The sequence below is a fragment of the Musca vetustissima genome, unplaced genomic scaffold (genome assembly GCF_032173495.1).
Source record: "Musca vetustissima isolate MV318-11 ecotype Yass unplaced genomic scaffold, APGP_CSIRO_Mvet_v1 utg27727, whole genome shotgun sequence".
Lineage (NCBI taxonomy): Eukaryota > Metazoa > Arthropoda > Insecta > Diptera > Muscidae > Musca > Musca vetustissima.
Genome location: NW_026880928.1, coordinates 199,147 through 215,993, shown reverse-complemented (window position 1 = coordinate 215,993; position 16,847 = coordinate 199,147). Strand labels below are relative to the sequence as shown.

Here is a 16,847-nt window from a genome sequence, read left to right as displayed (position 1 = left end):
TAACCGAGACTATCGAAGATATTAATAAGAATAACAGGACGGTAACATTTCCGATGAAATTCTTTACAAAAATGTTGTATGTTCCCTTACTGTCATAAAGGAAAAAATATTGTATTAATAATATTTTTATATTATTACATATAAAAATATCATTAGAAAATGTTATTTACATGAAAAATTAGTTGTTAAACATTATACTGAACATGTAATAGGTGCAAGATTAATGCACACATTTTGCTTAAGCGAGACCCCACCTATTCTTCATTTCGAATTTCGACTAATATCTACCGGCAGGCAAATGAGCATACATTATTTTTAAATATTGTAGCTTTGCATACATGTATTTGAAGAAGTGAATAAACTGACACAATGTGTAGTTGTTGTTTCTTTGTAATTAAGGAAAAGTCATTATTCGACGGCGGGCATGATAAGCAAGATCTTCATCGATTACATTTATCCTAGTTCCTACGACAGCAATATGGGTCCAGAATAACGTGTTCAAATTTGGAATTGACCCTAAAACAAAGTGTATTTAAGTATATGGTAAGTATATTATTTTGTAAATATTTAAAAAAATCAATACTTTAAAAATAAGATAAGTTTTACCAAAAGCATTAACAATTTTGGAATGTATTTTCTTAATATTGAGTAATCCTATCAACTTTTTTTTAGGTTTTGCTTAGCAAAATAATAAATACCAGAATTACTTTAAGGTGTCTAGATTTTAAAAATGTTTATCCTGATTTGCGACTTTTTAAGATTTTTGACTTATTTTGATTTTTGTCCACTGTAAAATAATGTATATTAAATTTGTTATTTGTTATGCAAATAGTCTATAATTTAATATTTTTTGTAGGAAGAGTTTCGTACCTAAAATTAGTAATATTGGTCAATGTTTCGGGCTAACCCCCATATAACGGTACTCTCCATTTATTGTATTTTGAAGTCTTAATTCATTATCCCGCCGAAATGGCTAACATTTGGTATTCCGGATTCTCGTAGGGTGAAAACATATTTCCAAAATAAACCCAATAACGATCTCAACTTTTTTAAGAAGTTCTGAATGCTCATCACATGGCGGAGAGTACAAAAAGTTTGACAGAAATTTTTAATATTTTTATTTAAATTTCATTTCAAATTTTTGAAATGTTATTAAAAAGGCAAAAATATGAATATTTAAATCCATATTAAAAATACCAGTATTTTAAACATTAATAATTTTTCAAGAAAACTGGAGCTTCGTGCCATAGGTGCTTTTCTTTCATTTTATAAAGTAAAAATTTTAACATAATTTTTAATACTTCACACACCATATGTAAAAAGTTGCGATATCAAATTCAAATTTTATTCAAAAATGAGTAATAGCATTACCATCAATGATTTAGCAAATGGAACGCTTTTATAATTTTGCCATGATGTTGACCGATGTGGCTACCTTACAGTGGTGGTATAATTAATATGGCAACACCATTAAACATTTTTGTAAACACACCATATACGTCAAAATTTAATTAGTTTAGCAAAAAATATTTTTGCAAAATATACATTTTGTTATTATTGTTTGTAATTTTAAACTATTGTAAATTTGGACTATCCGAATTTCATAGTTTATAGAATGAATACATAGGTGGACTTTACTCGTACAATAACGACAAAGGAGAATAAGAACAATAATCATTGTTCCAAAAGAAAGATATAAAATATATTTTAGTCATTCTAGAAACATACCATTCGATATCGAAACCAACGAATGCTCCGTGATATAAGAAATCAAGAATATTTTTGTAAAACCGCATTTATACAGAGGCAAATAGACGGCGAAGTGTGCGATAAGGTGAAATGGCCATTTATTGCTGGGGCAACACTACGCACGGGGAACTCGGGTTGGGTGGCATTGAAGATGAACAGGTGAGGTTCGGAACGAAGTACGTTCGATAAAGTGCGTCTAACAAAATATTTGTTTATATTTCCAACAGATTTTAACACCGCGAAAAATGACATGGAGTCCACCAAACTCCTGTGTAGTACAAGTAAGCTGCGGCCGTTGGCATACATTGTTTTTAACTTCCAGTGGAAAAGTGTATTCCTGTGGAAGCAACGATAACGGCCAGTTGGGACATGAACTGCCAACGAAAAGGCCACGTATGTCGCTATCTCTATTTAGTATGTACATAAAACTCATCAGCAATGTGCTTTACCCCATTAACATCATTTTTTAGTTCGGTTCAGGGATCAATTGTTTTGGGAACACGCAATGCATAAGTAGTGTTTATGGTCTTTATTGAATCCAAAGATTTATTTTCATCCTTTAACATTAGGCAACATAAATACTCCATCGAAAATATTAATTCAGGGAATGCATTTTTTCAACACATAAATTTAGTAACATGGGACAATTTTTTATACCTATTAGAATATATATATATATATATATATAAGGTAACATAACGGGGAATTACACAGCTATTGAAGTGTATACGTACATATATAAATAAAAAGTCATATTTTTGTAAAGCATGACACAGTGTTGGTTCTTCTGGTAATGCCAAAGCTGTTTTCAGCCAAATAATTACATTATAATAAATACTCATATATAAAGCAACAACATAAGAAATTCAATCAGTAAATATTTTTAAAAACTTGACAACTTGATAAAAGAGTTAACTGATTCCCCATGTATAATTATAATGTAAATATTAATACGAATGAATGCAAAAAACTACTATAATTTACAATTTATGCAGTCTTTTGCAAAAAACTTGGTTCATATCCAACGCAATGTACTTGTCTGTAAAGATTGTTACTGGGTACGAAAATATTCGCAAAAGTTAAGGAAATGGTTCTAGAGTCGGGCAACTCTAACCGTAAATGATCGTTCAATTTTGAAAGAGGAACAACTAGAATATTGATGTTGCGTATTGCGCGTGGAATGAGAACAAAATTCCATTACCGGGCCCAGACCGTTTACGAAAAATATACAATATTTAATTTGTGTGTTCCCATACTTGGCTTAAACTTATTATATTACATTTTATTTATTCTAGTAGTTTGTATGTTCGTATAATACTATTCTTGGGTTTTATCATTGGTACTATTTTTGTAGCAAATCATGGTGGATTGATTTTGTTGTGCTTTTAGCTTTGCAAAAAAAACCATTTTCGACTATATAATCTTTATTTATATTCCCAAAAAATAGAACTGATTGAAGAATTGGAAAACTATAATATAACTCGTTTAAGCTGTGGTGCTCGACATTCATTGGCATTAAATGAATGGGGTCAAATTTTCAGTTGGGGTCATAATGATTATGGTCAGCTGGGTTTAGCCAATGGTCTAGATGTGGTAACACAGCCAAAAATTGTGCGTAATCTAGTATCGAAAACCGTTATACAAATAGCATGCGGAAATAATCACAGTTTGGCGTTGACAAATTGTAAGTATTGAAACTTGACATTTTTGGCAAGGATGTAATAATAATATCCAAAATTTCAGGCGGAGAATTATATGCATGGGGTTCAAATATCTATGGCCAATTGGGTGTAGGTTCTCCCAGTGATGTTGTACACTCGAATACACCACGTCTGGTGTCCGCTCTCAATGGCATACCAATTGCATTTATAGCATGCGGTGGCAATCATGCATTTGTAATATCAAAATCTGGTGCTGTGTTCGGTTGGGGCCGAAACGATTGTGGGCAATTGGGGCTAAATGATTATGTCAACAGATGTTATCCCACGCAGTTGAAGACATTGCGTAGCTTGGGCGTTCGCTATATAACATGTGGCGATGAGTTTTCTGTATTCCTAACCAACGATGGAGGTGTTTTTACTTGCGGATCTGGAAGATATGGTCAATTGGGACATGGTGGTAATTCCAATGAGGTTTTGCCCCGCATGGTTGTGGAACTTATGGGCAGTACAGTGACACAAATTGCTTGTGGTACTAGACACACGTTGGCATTGGTGCCGTCACGTGGACGTGTATATGGTTTTGGTTTAGGTTGTGCTGGTCAGTTGGGCATTCGGGTAAATAACAGCTCTCCAACGCCACAAGTGGTTCTGGGACCATGGGTAAGTGATTTCTAATTGAATTCTACAATCTAGATAGGCATTATAAGTATAAATATCCTATTTATCTTAAAACAATTGAGATAAATATCTTATTTCTAAGATAAGTGACTAAGGTTTTCACACAATAGAATAAATATGTCAATATCCTGAAAATAACATATCTATTTAATATGATCGGGTAAGTGATTATTAATTCAATTCTACAAAGTAGAAAGACGTAAATATAAGTATTGTATTGAGAAGTATAGTCTGAGAAGAATACTTTATTTTCTCACACAATAGAATTAATATGTCATTATCCTTTAAATAATAACATATATATTTGAACATGTTTCAGGTCTCGCCTAGTGGTCAATCTTTAATACAAACTGATATGGAGGAAAACAATGACAATAATTGCTATTTAATAAAACAGATATTCTCTGGTGGTGATCATTCGCTAGTCACTTGTACATTTTACGAAGATAAAATTCCAGCCGTAGATTGTCGTCTATACGAGTAAGTAAAGCTGGTTTTCATTACTTTAATATAAAATATAAAGCATCTGCTTATCTATACTACATATTATAAAGTGAAAAGACTCAGGTTCTTACATTAACTGAAGAAACTGCTAAGAAATGTGCAGATATTGAACGTGATAGTATCATGGACATGGATTTGCTGACATTTGTTGAGGTTATATTTAAAAGCCAAGCCTGTTTAAATGGTTCGTTTTTACTTGAGGATGATCAACATTTCTGTTGCACATCTAAACATCATGGTGTAAACATAAAAACAGCCGTCAGTGCATTTAATTATTTACGAAAAATCGAACATGAAACCCTTAAGACATTGGTAATAATTGAATTCAAATCCAATATAAAAGTAAAAAATGTACATGTACATGTTTTTGTTTTGCAGATTTGGGAAAAGATAACAAACGATTTATTAAGTTCTTTGGTATCATCACCTGCCGATGTAGAAACATTACGAATTTTCCTAATATTACCACTCTATCATGAATTTGTAAATGCCAAAAACTATGAAAAACTACATACACCGTTCAGCAATGCTGTGATTAAACTAAACGAGATTCCACGGAAAATTGTGGCGAAATGGTGGTCACAAACCCCTGTAGACTGGTTTGAGCATTTGGTTTCAAGCTACAAAGATGTTATAGCATACATTATTAGTTTTAAAATACCTCCAAATATGGGTAGTGGATCTGAGAAGAGGGTAATTAAAAATGTTATAACATTTCATACTTGTAAAATTAAAGAAACATTTATTGCCCTCCAAATAGCTTGTAACGTATAACAGTAATTTAATTGCTGCCTTAAACATTATTGTTTTCCTTCATGGTATAAATAACAAGGAACGCAAAGAAAAATTAAATTACGAAGCTTTTCATTGGCCAGAACTATCCGATTTTGTTGATGTCCAGCAAAATTATATTCATTGGTTGTTTGATAAAACCGTAAGCTGAACAAATGTAATATTCATATTTCCTATAGACAACTAATCGATTTTCTTTCCATAAAGCCTGATGCATTTAACATTTGTAATTATCCAATGTTATTTAATGCAGCTGCCAAGACTACATTACTACAAACGGATCAAGCCATACAAATGCATCATGCAATGAATACTGCTACTTCAAATGTAAGATTCGATATGATATTTAGTTAGTGTCATATGTATTGATTTGTTTCTTTTATTTGTAGAGCATATTAAGTTTACTAACGGGTCAACCCATTCAACAATTTATTGTTTTAAATGTCTCAAGAGAAAATCTTGTACAAGACACATTGCGTGAAATTATGCATTATAACGAAATTGATTTAAAGAAACCTCTTAAGGTAGGTGCCTGCCTTTATACAAATAATAAAAATTAATATAATACAAATGACACTAAATTAAATACTTTTTTTATAGGTTAAATTTTGCGGCGAAGAAGCAGAAGACGCTGGTGGTGTGCGCAAAGAATTTTTCATGTTACTACTAAAAGATCTCATCGATCCCAAATATGGCATGTTCAAAGAGTACGAAGACTCCAGATCTGTATGGTTTGCAGATGTAACATTTGAAACAGACGATATGTACTTTTTGATTGGCATAATTTGTGGTTTGGCTATTTATAATTTCACCATTATTAATTTACCATTTCCATTGGCTCTGTATAAGAAACTTTTGGATGAAAAAGTCGACTTGAGTGACCTGCGTGAATTGTCACCAACTTTGGCTAATTCTATGCAGCAAATACTCGACTACGATGGTGATGATTTTGAAGAAACATTTGATCTACATTTCGAAATATCAAGAGATATTTTTGGAGAGAGCACCACCGAACCCCTTAAGCCGAATGGTTCAGAAATAAGTGTAACTAAAGAGAACAGGTATTTACCGCCAATTTCAATTCCAATAACTTTTTAGTCCTCATTGTATAATATTTACAGACAAGAGTTTGTTGATTTGTATGTGGATTTCATATTCAATAAGGCTGTGTGTGACAAATTTAAAGCATTTCAAAAAGGTTTTATGAAGGTACTCCAAATTGTCAGCAACATTTTTATCTGATTCAATGATTTACAAAAAAAATATTTTTATAAAGGTTTGTTGGGGACGTGTCTTAAAGATTTTCCGTCCTGAAGAGCTAATGGCCATGGTTGTAGGCAATGAAGAATATGATTGGAAAGCTTTGGAGTTGAATTGTGAATATAAAAACGGTTACTCTGTTAGCGATGATACGGTATTTATTATACATTATTTATATAACAGAAAGTTCTACAATTATTCAGTTACTTTACTTTACAGATTAAATGGTTTTGGGAAATTTTCCACGAAATGCCACTTGCCGATAAAAAGAAATTTCTTTTGTATTTAACAGGCAGTGATCGCATTCCAATACAAGGAATGAAAGCAATTAAGGTAAATCATCTGATACAATATTTCTATTTCCATTCCATTATATTTAATAATTTTTCCTTTAGATCATAATACAGCCCACAAATGATGACAAATTTTTACCCGTGGCTCACACCTGCTTCAATCTCCTTGACCTGCCTAGATATAAAACAAAGGAACGACTAAAATACAAGTTAATGCAAGCCATACAACAAACTCAGGGTTTCAGTCTTGTATAATCTATCTCAGGATTATAGGAAATTTGTTGCGGTTATAGTTTATCATTAGGGTTTTATTTTGCACTCAATACTAACTTCATTTAGTTCCATAAGAATATCATTATTAGAGCATGTTAAATTGTTTATTATTTTTTATTGGCAAAATATATTTTTTTGTTGTATGATTAAATTGTTAAATTATGTGAATTGAACTATATTACAAAAAAATCTATTCTATATATGATTGTATAAAGGAAGACACCTCACTTTGAAATGCCTTGGAACAAAAGAAAAAAATAAATAAATTCAAACATGACTGATACAGAATGTTAAAAAAAGGAATAACAATTATTTATTTACACTTGTGTGAAATATTGCTGAAGAAGGTGGTATGTGGATTTATATAAAAAGAAATATATTTGTAAGGAACACAAAAAGTTCCGGCGAGAAAATAATTTTGCGACGTTACAAGCAATCTCTACATATGAGCATCAAAGAATTTACAGTTAAAGTAAATTAGGCTGGGGGAGTTGCCAATCTCCTACTAGGCACGTCTTCCCAGGTGGCGGATGTGCAGGATAAAACTTACCAAGGTCAACTTTTCTCTGCACTTCGTGGAAAAATTGGGATCTTCGGATCCCCCGTTTACCAAAATGGATCGGGGTAGTGCCCTTAAACTAATAAACTACGATGGTTAAGAAGAATAAAAGGAATAAAGTTACGGTGCAGGGAGTTAATAACCAGTACCCACGTGTCATCGAGATCAAGCGATTGTGATCCGGCTGCTCCGGCTGGCACCTGCAGGTGTATCTGTTACAAGCGCATCAATTTCAAACCCAAATAACGTTGACGAACTGGTAATTCAATTGGAAAACGAGCAAGTCAAGACTGATGCAAATCAGTCTATGACTGCAGTTCTGGGAAAGGACGACCTACACGGGACCTTTAACGCTATCCGCGATAATTTAGAGGAGCAAAGTATGGAAATCTTCGACCAGTTAGACAGGCTTGTCGCTTCCGGAGGAACTGCTACTATATCTTACCCTGACTGATGATGAGCTGGACACCACGGTGATTCCGGCCAAGTCTACACAGGGGGATTGTTGTAGCCTCAACAAAGGAAGCGTAGACCTTGTTGACCGACCGACTTCAAGTCTGACTCCATCAGGTCCTGTGTCGGCACTTGCCGACAATAAACTTGAAAGCCAAACTACGACGGAGGCGATGTCCGACGATGGGGAATCTATCGAGACCCCAGCAACGGACAGCGGCTCAAAGGTCGGAAATGCCCGACAAGTATCTGATGCGAAGCACTACAAGCGTGCTGTTTCGTATCTTCGCAAATTCGTGTGGCGAGAGGGAGGTTCACCTTATGAAGGGCAAAATGAGATTCGTAAGGAAATTCGAAAGAATTTACCGCACGCTCTCCATCGTGGGCTCCAGATGAAGAGGATCTCCCTCCCGAATCTAACTGCTCGATCAAAAATCTTCAAGAAGACATCGAGGCGAAGCCCAGTGTCTCTGACAAGAGAGCGAGCCGACTTCTGATCCGAAGCCTAGCCCTATGCCTAACCCGAGTCAAAAGGCAAAGGAAACGGCTACTGAGAACATCCCGACACAAACTGTCATCCAAAGGGTGATCTATCTCAAAGCCCGATTCTACGTCTAGCGACAAAGGTGAGGTGGTTGGTGCTAAAGCTTTAAGTGGATGCACCAGTGGTCGTAATAGAAAGAAGGGCAAGGCGGGCAAGAAACCGTCTCCTGGTAGAACAAATGCTGCCCCGCAGAGCAAATCTGTGAAGAACATTCGCTCATCAGAATGTCCGCAACCTTCACCCAAAAAGACGATGACTTCGTGTCTGACTGACCCAGCTACCTCATATGCGGCTGTCGCTTGGCAATAAAGCCAAACTTTCCCAGGATATTTATAGTCTACACAATTATGTTGATAGTATATTTTAATTTCTTATATACACAGAGTATTTAACATAACGAAATATAAGTCCGTATCCCTCGTCATATCTTGAAGTAAATCAATCTATGTGTGGGTCCATCCGTCTGGGTTGGGGTTACGGAAAAGAATAAATAATGGAATAATGTTCTGAAAGCTTTGGTTGGCACCTCCTGGGACAAGAATAAAGAAACGTTGGTAACGACATACAAGACCATAGGTATTTCAATCCTTATTTATGCTCGTCAGGACTTCAGGTGCTATCATGAAGGCATCCAATACGTCATTCCATTGGACGTCAACAGATTTACTATAGCGAACTCGATGAAATCCATGCACCAACTGGCGGTCTCGCAAGCCATAAATGGCTACAGATGCAATAGAGTCCTACTCCAACATCCTATGCAATTTCGGACAGTGGGATGCTTCTTCCTAGGCAAATCCATTCGATTCTGGCACAACTAAGATCCGGGTACAGCAATGTTCTCAATTCGTATCGAGTGCGCATTGTCCTAAACAGGTGTCGCTCATGCCATCCAAGCCCTTACGACACACACAATCTATTCAATAGTCCGTCTGAGCCTACAATTCTAATTTGGGATTTTGCGGGACCTTTTTAAATAATTAAATAGGATAATTTAAATAATTAGATTAGATATTAATAGGCTAAAGTTCATTCATTCCTAAAAATAGTGGGCATGTCGATTTCAAAAGACCTGTAACTATATTAAAATTATACATTTTCACAAGGACCATCTTAATTATAAAGAACATCAGAATCTAAAAAAAATATTTGTAATTATGATGTTTTTATCGATGACACCCTTAGGGACAAAAATTGTTAAGGTTTTCCTATAGTCGGCATATGGGTGATCGGGGTGAATAATAAGCGCCTTGTCGATCATTTTGGCTCAAAATTGGAAAAAAATATTCTGAGTGATTTTACATAATGTAAGACATGGTTTTAATCATAAATTCTTTTAACCTCTGAAATGCTTTATTTAGCCATGCCGAAAATTGGATAAAAAAAAGGTTTCCGAAGTCGGCACCACGTATTATAATTGTAATATTTTAATCAATAACATTATTTTATAAATGTTTTAATACAACACTGATGGAATCGTTTTTAGTGAAAATAGCAGAAAAATAATTAAATAAATAATTTTTCTTTAACTAAAATACGACATGCCGACAATTAGAAAAAAGTACCGACTATTGGCACAAAGGCACTATTTTACATAATTATCAATTTAATCTACTTTAATACAAATTAATTAAACAAATTTTTATTGCATCGGGGACAAAACAAAATTTGGAAACATATGAACCTATATACAATATAGTGAAGAAATGCTCTCAAAATGGTGAAACATTTAAAATGCGAAAATCCTTAAAGTGTCGACTATTGGTGCACTTGCCCTATTTAGTTTATAAATTTTTAGTGAAATGATATTATTATAATTCTTTAGAGTGCTGAAAAAGGACCACCAAAAACGTAAATTTTTACAAGAAATATACCAGAGTTTAAAATAAAAATAAATTGTCATCTCAAAATTCATATTTTCAGTTTTTTTTCCAAACACTGTTTTTATTAAAAAATCTGCGAAAATGGATAAAATGTTTTCGGCGAGATCATTAAGAAAAATATATTATTTTTTTAATTGTGAAAGTCAAGTCTATTATAACGAAAAAATCGTAAAAAACCGTTTTCAAATATGGCATTTCGAGGAAAGCAACATAACGGTTTCTTACTTTGGATACTCATATCTCAGCCAATTTTTGTACGATCGAAATTTCTTGCAAGTCATTCTATATGTACATAAAAATATATATTTTTTATATTTACAAGTGCCTTATACCCCTTAATTTACCTAAACAGTAAATAAAAAACCAATGAAGTAAATAAAACCATCATCATATTGACATTAAGTGCCACACAAAAATTTATTTTTTTCTCATTTGTATGTATTACAATATTTAGTTTAATTATGCTTGTTTTAATACATATACATATATAATTATTAAATAGTAGTAGTAGTAAGATTTTCATTTTTCCAAAAATTTGATTAGCACAAATATACTAAATTTTACAGGCTCGTCACTTAAATGCCTTGTTTTCCATATTGTAATTGATTTCAAGTGTTAGTTCATGTGTCGATTTCATATTATGGCGATCTCTGACTCATTTGTATGTTTGTTTGTTTTCTTGTTCATGAAAAGTATTTATTGGTAAGAGAAAGATGTTTTGTTGTTGTTGATTGATTGATATTTCAAATGTGTGTGTATGTGTGTATTTGATTCTTTGTTTCTTTTTTATAGCTTAGCAAGAAGGAGAATGTAAATATTGTACGAACAACAGCAAAACTACATAAACTATTAACGTTTTTCCTCATCATTTATTACTTGTTTAGCTTATTTCGTTTATATCTATATCATGAGTATGTACTGGTTTATTAGCAAGGATATTCGAACATTCAAACGTTTCCATTATCAGAAATTATTTTTTTTTTTGGTAGTAAAATAAAATAATTCAAAAGAAATGGAATTGAAGCCAAGCATACACCCCATTCGCAATACAAAAAATAAAATAATACAGGAAATTAAAAGAAAAACTAATTGGAAAATTAGGATTGATTCGTGCAATGAAAATTGTACCAACGCAATGAAATGGAATGTTAAATAACTAGACTATACAATTCGTATAGAATATTAAAAATGAAATAGCTCAACTCATTTATATTAAATTTTCTGAATCATTTAAGATATATTTCTACTTTATTTCCATTTAAAGAATTATCCAATTGGGATGTTAAAAAAATCTATCCAAAACTGTTTTACAGAAAAAATTTAACTTCTTTCTTAGCAATACTTTTATATTCATCTCAATATCATTTTTAACATTCCGAAATACAAATGATTATGGGGTGTAGTACTTAAAGCCAAAAAAATGGTACATTTCACAATATCGTTTTCATAAAAGCATATAAAAAAGAAAAACAACTTTTAGTTTTTATTAATGCACATTTAGTTTGATAAAATCATATTTTTAATACACATATTTTATAAAAAGTTTACGAAATTAATGCTCGAGTTAATTGCAAATAAAAAATTATCCAAGCAACAAAAAGCAATGGCGATGACATAAATAATATAAATTAACTGGACCATTAGAAAATAGAGTACAGACATGGAATACTGTGTAACTCAAAACGGAAATTTTACATTGCGAATCGTATCGTCTATTGACTAGTTCTGCAACATGATATCCTTCGGGTGGTGTTTTAAAAAATGTCATTAGTGATGGAATTAAACGTTAAAACACGTTGACCTGGTGACAATAACACATTATTAATCTCAAGGTCTGGAAGACCACTCTGTATCATTTTACATGTGTGTATATTTTGTTTTTGTTTTTTTACTATTGCTACAGTATACAAAAATTATAGAATTGGCTGTATTTGTTTTTGTGTTTAAGAACGCTTCAATTTGGTATTCTGCTGGTTTTCTCCTCTCCATGTGCTTAAGATTTTCCAGACTTTCCGGGTTTATGGTGAAATTATAGCAACGTACATTTACGTTTCGACTTGGGCTGCAAGACGGGGCACAACACTGAACGAATGGCTTCGTCAAATACAGTCTTCAAGCCCTTCTGTGTCAAAGCAGAACACTCCAAATATTTGACTGCACCGATTTCCTTAGCCATAGCAAGACCTTGCGGGTAGGTGATGGGCGTAAGCTTTTTGTCGCGCAGCTTCTCAATGGTAATCTTATCATCTCGCAAATCCAACTTTGTGCCCACCAATATTATTGGAGTATTTGGGCAGTGGTGGCGTACCTCTGGATACCACTTAGCTCGTACGTTCTCAAATGAAGCCGGATTTACAAGTGAGAAACAAATCAAAAATACATCTGTTTGTGGATAAGACAATGGACGTAAACGATCATAATCTTCTTGACCGGCTGTATCCCAAAGACCCAAATTAATGGGCTTAGCGTCGACCATAACATTGGCCGAATAATTGTCGAATACAGTTGGTATGTATTCTCCTGGAAATGCATTCGTTGTGTAGCTGATGAGTAGACATGTCTTACCAACCGCACCGTCCCCTACGACAACGCACTTGATTGCCTGCATTTTTCTTTTTACTGTTTCTTTTCTTTTGCTGGGCTGTGCTCGAGGTTATTTATAAAAAAACTGTGTGCGTATCCTAGATATATAATATTATCAATAAATAGTTTTTGCAATAAACAGTACTTTATTTTGATATACTTAATAGAAAAAATAATTCTTTTTTTGCACAATAGAAATTTTTCACTTTTCTTTAGTAGGGATAAGTAAATCGACTTTCGAGTAATCGACTTTTTGTATTGAAAAGTCAAAATATCGAAATCGACTTTTGATTTTTGAGGAAATCGCAAAGTCGACTTTCGATTTTTCTTATAAATACGTGCAGCCATGGCCTATAAATAAGGTCATCCAGGGAGAGCAGCTGGATATCTCCGCCACTCGAGTTTGCTGTCAAAATTCATTATTGTGAATATATATATATATATATATATATATATATGAATTAAATTAATAAATAAATTAATTAACCTATATACATCCAGCGACTTTAATTTAATATTCAATGAGAACAGTTGCAACTTTTAGTACTTTATGGCACAAAAACAGGATTGTATAGCATAGTATGGTTTTTTGGCTGGAATCGTCATTTATTTTTGTATGGTAAAAGACGCAACAATCCCGATTTTTGGATTGGAATGTAGTTGTACAATATAAATTGCATTAGTCGGTAATAGATAAAATCGAAAGATCGAAAAGTCGACTTTTTAGTCGGATTCAAAAACCGAAATGTCGACTTTATGTTCAGAGGCAAAAATCGAAAAGTCGACTATTACTCTCGACTATATCTTTAGTTATAATAAATACGAAGTCGGTGCACACTTGACGGCGTTAGGCAACAGGCCGGTGCAGGTCAGTGTTATCGTAGCAAATTATTACTGTTAAATATACAGTGTGTCTAAATATTGTTTAAAAAGAATTCTGTCCGGTTATTGTTCAATATTTAAAGCTGTTTACAAATGTCATATGTATGACAAAATTGGTACTGAATTTACCTCGATATTGAATCCACTCAATATCTTGATTTTCTCGAAATTATATGCTAATTCGGGATAATTTTGAGTTCAACTCAGTTTTGCACCAACAAATAATCACTTCTCCTAAAAGTATGCTTGAAAATAAATTAAAATTCAAAGTAGTCGCCTAACAAAAATGTAGCAGCTGATCAAAAATTGAGATTTTTTTAATTTTAAATAAAATGAATACTAGGTGCACTTATTTCCTATAGCCACAGAGAGTATAGTTGTTGTGGGTTTGCTGTCAGTAAACATATGGTGGGGATCTTGACCAATATTCCCAATTAGAAAGCGAACACAATTTTTCTAATTAGATCGAAAAAAATCTAACCAGTTTGGAGAAAAAATCCACAACACTGGCAACGCTAACCATACACACACTATTGACAGCCACGCAAAAGGTAAATAAATATTTGTTTATATTGGCTCATTCAATTCATAGTGAGTTCGATCGTCATAAACGACGTTTCCGTGCGCGGGTTAATTTATTTTTACATATATTTTTAAGTTACATCTACGTAGAACTATCATCATGAGTGAGAATGTGTATATTGTGGCTGCAGCCAGAACACCCATCGGTATGTTATCCCAACAAACGGCCGATAATGATACCAATATCATAACTTATTTGAAAACTATATCTTACGTGTCCACCACGCAGTTGGTCAAAGTACTTCTAGTAGTTAGATAACTTTCTCTTTTCACATGCACTTATTAACTTTCATTGTGATGATGTAGGGAATTTCAATGGCACGTTGTCGAAATTGAAAGCATCCGATTTGGGCGGAATTGTGATAAAGGATTTATTGAAAAGAGCCAATGTTGCACCCAATGAGGTGAACGAAGTCATAATGGGCCAAGTAAGTACATTTAGTAAATAACATCGAATTTTTTAATTCTAATAAAAATTCAAATTAAAAGGCTCTGACTGCTGGCCAAGGACAAAATCCCGCTAGGCAAGCATCTTTGAGTGCTGGTTTGCCCATAGAAGTTCCCGCATACAACATTAATTTGTTATGTGGCTCAGGTTTGAAGTATGAGTACAAAATTTGTTAAAAGAATAGTATTGGTAGTAATCAAATTGTTTTTCTCATAGAACAATTGCTTTGGGCTACCAAGCGATACGCTGTGGTGACTCATCTATTGTCGTTTGTGGTGGTCAGGAAAATATGAGTTTAGCCCCACATACAATGCATCTACGCCAAGGTGTAAAAATGGGTCCTGCCACAATGCAAGATTCTATGATACACGACGGTCTTACCGATGCCATGGAAAATATCCATATGGGTATTACCGCAGAAAATTTGGCAATGGATTACAATATTAGCCGAGAAGAACAAGACAAATATGCTGTACGTTCACAAAATTTAGCTGAAAATGCACAAAAAAGTGGATTTTTCGATAAGGAAATTACACCAGTTGAAATTGTTGATCGCAAAGGTACTGTCATATTTGACAAAGACGAATATATTAAGTATGGAGCAAGCGTAGAAGGATTACAAAAATTAAAACCATGTTTTATTAAGGTACATATCTGCAAATATTTTTGGAGATAACAAATATAATGTTCTGCTATTTTTAAATTGTATAGGATGGTACCGTTACTCCGGGCAATGCCTCGGGTATTAATGATTCTGCCGCTGCTGTATTGTTGATGTCAGAGGAAGAAGTTAAAAAACGTAATGTAGTTCCTTTGGCAAAAATTGTGGCATGGGCTCAAACAGGTGTAGAACCAAAAGTAATGGGTATTGGACCCGTCACTGCCGTTAATGCTGTGGTATGTATAATAAATTCTAATAGAATATTTATATTAATGAAATGTATCTTCTAGCTTGCCAAAGCTAATTGGTCTAAGGATGATGTGGATTTATATGAACTCAATGAAGCATTTGCTGCCCAATCACTGGCAGTTCTGAAGGGTCTTGACTTGAAAGAAGATAAAGTTAATATAAATGGCGGTGCCATTGCTTTGGGTCATCCCATTGGAGCATCTGGAGCTCGTGTATTGGTTACATTATTGTATGCTCTAGAAAGAACAGGTGGTCGCAAAGGTGTGGCCAGTTTATGTATTGGAGGGGGCATGGGAATTGCAATGGCTGTAGAAAGGCTTTGAGATTAATTCAAATACGTTATAAGTAATTTATCAATATGTTAAAAAAATTATTTTTTACAAATTTGCCCATATGCCCAATGATCAATATTTATTTGCTAATAGTGGAAATGTATTTAAATAATATAAAAATGTGTCATAACAATAAATAGAAACACTTAACCAAACACTAATTTATAATGCATATGAAAACAACATGTGTGTATAATTTGAATAGCTGGTGGAATTATTCTTAATGAATTATAATATTATGGATGAATCAAGCCTTTGTACTGTAAATAATTGAAAAAAGGGGAATATCGTCTGTTCATAAATATCTGGTCCTTAAGGGAACAATACAGTTTGACGAAAAACGTTTCTCCTTGGCGAGTTTCTGGATACTGTATTGGGTAACTCAAAGTGGTGATGATGTATTAAAAATATACCTAATTTTCTTAATAAATAAAAGCCTTTTTCTCCAGGAGTATCATCTG

The 16,847-nt window shown here is 33.4% G+C and overlaps 3 protein-coding genes across 3 annotated transcripts; 2 read left to right on the top strand and 1 right to left on the bottom strand.

Annotated features, from left to right (window-relative positions):
• Positions 1-1,817: 1,817 nt before the first annotated feature.
• On the top strand, positions 1,818-7,192 carry LOC133326917 (probable E3 ubiquitin-protein ligase HERC4). Its single transcript, XM_061535530.1, has 15 exons — positions 1,818-1,908; positions 1,977-2,142; positions 3,197-3,433; positions 3,493-4,070; positions 4,408-4,568; positions 4,643-4,904; positions 4,971-5,285; positions 5,353-5,526; positions 5,592-5,711; positions 5,774-5,908; positions 5,985-6,445; positions 6,506-6,593; positions 6,661-6,798; positions 6,864-6,977; positions 7,040-7,192. Exons 1-15 carry the CDS (start codon positions 1,840-1,842, stop codon positions 7,190-7,192), a joined length of 3,171 nt encoding a protein of 1,056 aa, XP_061391514.1. The 5' UTR covers positions 1,818-1,839.
• A 5,152-nt stretch (positions 7,193-12,344) lies between these two features.
• Positions 12,345-13,279, bottom strand: LOC133326920 (ras-related protein Rac1). Its single transcript, XM_061535533.1, has one exon. The coding sequence runs from the start codon at positions 13,255-13,257 to the stop codon at positions 12,679-12,681; it is 579 nt and encodes a 192-aa protein (XP_061391517.1). The 5' UTR covers positions 13,258-13,279; the 3' UTR covers positions 12,345-12,678.
• A 1,504-nt stretch (positions 13,280-14,783) lies between these two features.
• Positions 14,784-16,385, top strand: LOC133326918 (acetyl-CoA acetyltransferase, cytosolic). Its single transcript, XM_061535531.1, has 6 exons — positions 14,784-14,842; positions 15,003-15,124; positions 15,186-15,298; positions 15,361-15,790; positions 15,856-16,041; positions 16,096-16,385. The coding sequence occupies exons 1-6, from the start codon at positions 14,797-14,799 to the stop codon at positions 16,375-16,377; spliced, it is 1,179 nt and encodes a 392-aa protein (XP_061391515.1). The 5' UTR covers positions 14,784-14,796; the 3' UTR covers positions 16,378-16,385.
• Positions 16,386-16,847: the final 462 nt, after the last annotated feature.